This window comes from Papaver somniferum, chromosome 3, assembly GCF_003573695.1.
Source record: "Papaver somniferum cultivar HN1 chromosome 3, ASM357369v1, whole genome shotgun sequence".
Lineage (NCBI taxonomy): Eukaryota > Viridiplantae > Streptophyta > Magnoliopsida > Ranunculales > Papaveraceae > Papaver > Papaver somniferum.
In genome coordinates this window covers 6,719,829-6,726,636 of record NC_039360.1, presented here as the reverse complement: position 1 = coordinate 6,726,636, position 6,808 = coordinate 6,719,829, and the positions used below count along the sequence as shown (strand labels likewise).

The 6,808-nt window shown below is 42.3% G+C and overlaps 1 protein-coding gene across 1 annotated transcript; it reads left to right on the top strand.

The window, feature by feature from the left end:
- Positions 1 to 4,567: 4,567 nt before the first annotated feature.
- LOC113355233 (putative pectinesterase/pectinesterase inhibitor 28) lies at positions 4,568 to 6,808 on the top strand. The gene is made up of 2 exons (XM_026598053.1): positions 4,568 to 5,704; positions 5,824 to 6,808. The coding sequence occupies exons 1-2, from the start codon at positions 4,690 to 4,692 to the stop codon at positions 6,519 to 6,521; spliced, it is 1,713 nt and encodes a 570-aa protein (XP_026453838.1). The 5' UTR covers positions 4,568 to 4,689; the 3' UTR covers positions 6,522 to 6,808.

Here is a 6,808-nt window from a genome sequence, read left to right as displayed (position 1 = left end):
CATAACATGTTATTGGTTTTATCATTCCCATGAAAACTTGAAATTGTAAACCATATATTATGTCTAGGCAAGACTTACTCGGTTTCCCGGATCTCCTGATGAAAAAGGGATCCTCCGTGTGTAAGATCGAGTTTTGTGGGAAGCACCGCCGCGATTGTGGAAAGTCGTTTTGAGTCACTTGATGATTGGATCGTTTTCTTTGGATTTTCTGTGAAGTCCACAGTCGTCTCTTTCGGTTTGCGACTGGTAACCAGGTTGTCTGGTAGTTGAGTTGTGGATCCCTGAACAGATCGCTCGCTTCCGCCGTCATGATGTCTGGATCGGAGTATGAGATCGAGGATTGAAAACTGACATTGTAACCGAAAGATCAATCTCCTACTGTGGTCGCCAATTGTTTATGGGTGAAAATCGTTTCAGCCGATTTTGGTAATTTTGATAGGTGAGCGAGAAACAAATCTAAACCCTAAACAAATATACTGCACGGGAGTACTTTAGATTCGAGAGATCAATCTGTACAACTCCGACCTAAACCAAGGAATGGTCGTTCCGGATTTGCTTCGGTCACAAAGAGGAGGAGAATGGCTGGTTTAGGGAGGGAAGCGAAGAGAGTGTTGAGACCAGAGCAGTTCTGTAAGAGTAGTACTTGACTTGTATCAGAAGGTGAAAGCTTTGAGAAAGCTAGCAAAGTTGCCTTTATGAGTATTGCATTTCTCCCTGACCAAAAACTCGTGTTTTTGGTGGAAATAGGTGAGACCCATTTATACAAGTCTAAGTGAAACGTACTCTGGCCTCGTAAGAAAAATAAACGAATGAGTTAAATGGGAAGAGGTGGTAACGCCCGTTATTGATGGAATTTGATGGAATTGATGTTTCATTATGAAAGAGCGTTTCACCAATACTTCCTGCACTTACTAACCGTTTTATTCTTAATACACTGTCTTGAAACGGGCATTTGTGTATGCCGCACGCTGTAAACCGCCAAACCAAAACTCTAAAGAGCATCCCCCGGTTTGTGACATGTATTGATGTCTCGAGTGTTTTCATGGAAAACGTGTAGCATGTCGCTGGTGTTTGATAAGTTGAGCTTGAGAGATGTTCCGGCTCAGTGGCGACCTTCAACGGTCGAGATTTTGCATCTTGAGAGGAATCATGGCCTTTGATGTAGGCGCGGCATGCCAAAGTGCAGGGTTGCATGGCATGTGCCAATGGCTTGTGTGGAATGCCTTGGCTGTAAGTTGCGCATCGGGTGCAGGTGGCAATGCCAAAATGCAAGTGTTGGATGACATGTGCCAATGGCGCGCATAGCGGATTTGGCCCTAGGTTTGCACGGCTTGGCATGTTAGGTTGCAAAGGTCGCTTGGCATGTGCCAATGGCGCGTGTGGCGGCTTGGCACTAGGTTTGCACGGCTTCGCATGATAGGTTGCGAGCGTCGCATGTGCCAATGGCGCGTGTGGTGGCTTGGCCCTAGTTTTGCACGGCTAGGCATGCTAGGTCGCAAGCGTCGCTTGGCATGTGCCAATGGTGCGTGTGGAAACTTGGCCCTAGGTTTGCACGACTTGGCATGATAGGTCGCAAGCGTCGCTTGGCATGTGCCAATGGCGCGTGTGGCGGGTTGTCCCTAGGTTTTCACGGCTTGGCATGCTAGGCCGCAAGCGTCGCTTGGCATGTGCCAATGGCGCGTGTGGCGGCTTGACCCTAGGTTTGCACGGCTTGGCATGCTAGGTCGCAAGCGTCGCTTGGCATGTGCCAATGGCGCGTGTAGCGGCTTGGCCCTAGGTTTGCACGGTTTGGCATGCTAGGTCGCAAGCGTCGCTTGGCATATGCCAATAGCGCGTGTGGCAGCTTGGCCCTAGGTTTGCACGGCTTGGCATGCTAGGTCACAAGCGTCGCTTGGCATGTGGCAATGGCGCGTGTGACTTGGCCCTAGGTTTGCATGGTTTCGCATGCTAGGTTGCAAGCGTCGCTTGGCCTGTGCCAATGGCGTGTGTGGCGGCTTGGCCCTAGGTTTGCACGGTTTGGCATGCTAGGTTGCAAGCGTCGGTTGGCATGTGCCAACGACGCGTGTGGCGGCTTGGCCCTAGGTTTGCACGGTTTGGCTTGCTAGGTTGCAAGCGTATCTTGGCATGTGCCAATGGCGCGTGTGGCGGCTTGTCCCTAGGTTTGCACGGTTCGGCATGCTAGGTTGCAAGCGTCACTTGGCATGTGCCAATGGCGCGTGTGGCGCAATGTTTGTGCAGCTCGGATTTGGCATGGTTGTCGTGAAGCGCAACGATTGTGCGGATCGGATTTGGCACGGTTTCCGTGAAGCGCAATGATTGTGCGACTTGGTTTTGGCATCGTTGCCATGATGCGCAGCGGTTGTGCGGCTTGGTTTTGGCATCGTTGCCATGATGCGCAGCAGGTGTGCGGCTTGGTTTTGGCATCGTTGTCATGATGCGCAGCAGTTGTGCGGCTTGGTTTCGGCATTGTTTCCATGATGCGCAGCGGTTGTGCGGCTTGGTTTTGGCATCGTTGCCATGTTTTTGCACAATGGTTGTGCGGTATGCGTAGACTTAGGGTTTTGTGTGTCGAAACCTAGTTTAGCATTTGAAAAAAGATACCCTGATAATTTTTTACATAAGTGCATTAAAGTTTCTAATAAATATGTTTAGTGCCACCGGTGACGTCATGCTATACGTACGGATTTACGATTTTACCCCTTGTCTAAAAACTACCATCAATACTATGGTTTTCCAATGCAAGGCTTAGCATTGACAGTTGGCTGTCGCAATATTTCATTACGCATCGTTTGACCTTTTAAGTGTGAACAAGCACTCATTTTTATGCATAGGTGCGACTTTCACGACGATAACAAAAGATTAATATTTTTCAGATAAGGATCTCAACATGTGGCACGGAGTTCAACCACGGAAGTTCTGCGAATTGAGAAAATTTCAATATTCCAGATTTTTGGTATATAGAAGGAGTTCAAAGAATTTATCTGTGTAATTATTGCAACTTTAAACAGGTTCAGTGTCGCTTTATACTAGTGGCGAATCCATCTAGGAGGAAGTAAATTGGATTAAGAGATGAATACAGTATAATTACTGAAATACTTCATAAATATGTTAAATATGCATATAGAATACTGAGAGTTTAGTTGGGTGAAGCCTTATACAGTATCTCTCTAATACAGATTCATATACAAATTTACAGAAATAAAATCCCCTTGTCATAAAACCACCATATCTACAACGTCATATCAAGTGTGTCGACAAATAAGGCTTTTCAAGCAGCAATGACCATAAACAACTACTTTTTTTACAACGTAGAGCAAAATGTTCCAAAAGTTGTGCATGCATACACTGGAAAAAAAATATTGACGGAAGCACTCCTTTTTATGCATAGGTGCTACTTTCACTCGATAATAAAAGACTAATATTGTTCATATAAGGATCTTAACACATAGTGCGGAATTCAACCACGGAAGTTCTGCGAATTGAGACAATTTCAATATTACATGATGGGATTCTACATTTTGGTATATAGAAGGAGTTCAAGGAATTTATATGTGTAATTATTGCAACTTTAAACAGGTTTAGTGTCGCTTTATATTAGTGGAGAATTTATCTAGGAGGATGTAAATTCGACTAAGAGATGAATACAGTATAATTACTGAAATACTTCATAAATATGTTAAATATGCATATAGGATACTGATAGTTCAACTGGGTAAAGCTTTATATAATATTCTCTAATACAGATTCAGATACAAATTTACAGAAATAAAATCTCCTTGTCAGAAAATCACCGTATCAACAACGTCATATCAAGTGTGTCGTCAAATAAGGCCTTTCAAGCAGCAATGACCATAAACAACTACTTTTTTTTTCAACGTAGAGCAAAATGTTCCAAAAGTTGTGCATGCATACACTGGAAAGAAATATTGACGGATGTATTTTGGTTTAGGTGGAAATAAATAACAATTAACTTTATGCTTTTGTACCAAAAAAAAAAAAAAAAACTTTATTCCTATATTTTGAGACGAAATGACTTCTTACACGGATAATGCGGAACGAATATGAAATATTTTAGTTTATTATGTATATTTTCTGGACATAATTTAGTGATTATTCAATTATATATTTGTAAGCTTTTTTATGGTCAAGGAACTAAAAAAAAAAGAATAATCATTAATGTATTTAAGGAAGTTGTTCATTTTGTCCCTTTATCCCGGTTAGGATTAGAAAAAGTTAGAAAAAAGTATACATTTGACGTAAATATTTATTTATCGAACATTCATTTATTGAGATTAGACTGTAACCCAAACCGGTTTAACGGTGGGACAAACTCCATCTTCAGGTCAATAGTCAAAACTAAACACTAAAAAAGAGGTACGTAATGTAAAAATAGAGAGAAAATAACCATCACCATTAATTAGTATCTGGCTGGCCTGCAACAATTCTCAACAAGATTCCCGTTTGGTAGTTTTCTTAAATAAGACCCTCATTTTCTGGTAAAAGAATGTACCTTTTCTTTTCTTCATCTTTTCCTTGCAATGTTCTTGTAGTATAAATCAATTCCTTTCTGAAACCTTCAATTTGGAGTCCAGGGGGGCTTACAAAAGTTTCATACATTTTTCTATATATTAAAAGGAAAAAAATAAAGAAAAGAAATTAAAAGAAGCCCCGCTAGAGCTCTCAGAAAAAATGGGGGATGACAAAAAGAAAAAGATCGCCGTCTTTACGGTATCTTCAGTAATGTTGGTTGCTATGGTTGTTGCAGTTACCTTTGGTGTTACCAACCACCTCAAAAATAACCATCCTAGTGATGAGGGTAATCATGCTCCTCCAGCTGATGCACATACTTCTAACAAGGCCATTGAAGCCATTTGCCAACCCACTCAATATAAACAAGCTTGTGTTGATAACCTCAGCAAGGCAGCCGGAAACACTACAGATCCTAAAGAACTCATTAAGATTGGGTTCAACGTTACGTTGGATCATATTCGTGAAGCTTTGAGTCATTCAGGGACATTGTTGGCATTGGAGAAGGAGCCAAATGCGAAACTCGCTCTTCAAAACTGTCAAGAGCTTATGGATTACGCGATTGATGATCTTGTTAACTCGTTCGACCAGTTGGGTAATTTGGACCTCAGCAAGATCGATGATGCCGTTGAAGATCTTAAAGTTTGGTTGGCTGCTGCTTTAACATATGAAGACACATGCTTGGATGGGTTCGAAAACTCGACTAGCAAGGCAGGGCAATCCATGAGGGATGCATTGAACGCAACTCAAGAGTTGACCAACAATGGATTGGACATGGTTTCCCAAATCTCCAAGATTATTGGATCATTGCAGATCCCATTGTTTAACCGTAGGTTGATGTCAGAAGAAGAGGAATTGGAAATTCCACCATGGGCAACCGCCGGGCAACGCAGACTTCTCAAAGTTGACGTCAACACAATCAAGCCCAACGCTGTTGTGGCACAGGATGGGAGCGGTCAGTTCAGGACAGTTAAGGATGCACTTCAGACAGTGCCTGTCAAGGGCAAGGAACCTTTCGTTATCCACGTTAAGGCCGGAGTCTATAAGGAATATGTTAATCTCACAAAGTCGATGACCAACGTGATATTGATCGGAGACGGCCCGACAAAAACCAAGATCACCAACAACCGTAACGTAATGGAAACCGGAATGAACACATTTGCTTCTGCAACATTCAGTATGTTATTTCGACAGTTCTTGCATGCATACATGCATGCATACTTAAACCTTAAATTTGCGTACTCTTTTATGAATTTCGATATTTCTTGATTAACTGATTGAATGATGAACAAACAGGTGTCGTTGGATACGGTTTCATGGCTAAGGACATTGGGTTCGAGAACACTGCTGGTGCAGCTAACCATCAAGCTGTGGCTTTGAGGGTATCTGGAGATATGTCCATCCTCTACAATGTCCAGATCGATGGTTACCAAGATACCCTATATGCACACGCCAAACGTCAGTTTTACAGAGATTGTACCATCTCCGGAACAGTAGATTTCGTCTTTGGAAACGCAGTGGCATTGTTCCAGAACTGCAAATTTATAGTGAGGAAGCCAATGGAAAACCAAGCAAACATGGTTCTAGCCAGTGGAAGGAAAACAGAAAACGATCCTGGTGCACTCATCCTCCAAGACTGTGTCATCGAGGCTGAACCAGCGTTGTTCCCTGTCAGGAAGACACTGAAATCCTACTTGGGTCGTCCATGGAAAGCATACGCTAGACACGTAATCATGCACACTGAAATCGGCGACTTGATTGACCCTCAGGGTTGGCATGAATGGATGGGTGATTTTGGTATCAACACTTGTTACTTTGTGGAGTTCGAAAACAAAGGACCTGGTGCTGTATTGACTGGAAGAATCAAGTGGCCTGGTATCAAGACCGGCACAGTTACTGCGGAACAACTTAAAGAATTTACCGCTACTTCCGCAATCATGAAGGGTGGTCAGTTTATCACTAGTTCTGGTATCCCATTCAAAGCTGGACTGTGATGTGCTTGATATATCAAATTCTAAGATATATACATAATCACAAAACATACAAATGAAGATGAAGTGTGAAAAGAAAATATACTGAATGTGTGTACCAATTGTTCAAACACAATAAAACTACTGTTGTATACTAGAGAAAGAGAAAGAGAATTCATAATCACCGGGACTTTTTTTGTTCCTTGCTTCAAATTTTTCCATAGGAATTGAATTGTTATCACCTGTCAATGTATACATTTCAGATGTGACTAATTGTTACTCATTTCCAAAGTCAAGACTTTGCCAAGTTA

Coding starts and splice junctions, on each gene's coding strand:
- LOC113355233 (XM_026598053.1), top strand. CDS start 4,690: ATGGGGGATGACAAAAAGAAAAAGATCGCCGTCTTTACGGTATCTTCA. Junction 5,705..5,823: donor ATTTGCTTCTGCAACATTCA/GTATGTTATTTC, acceptor ATGAACAAACAG/GTGTCGTTGGATACGGTTTC.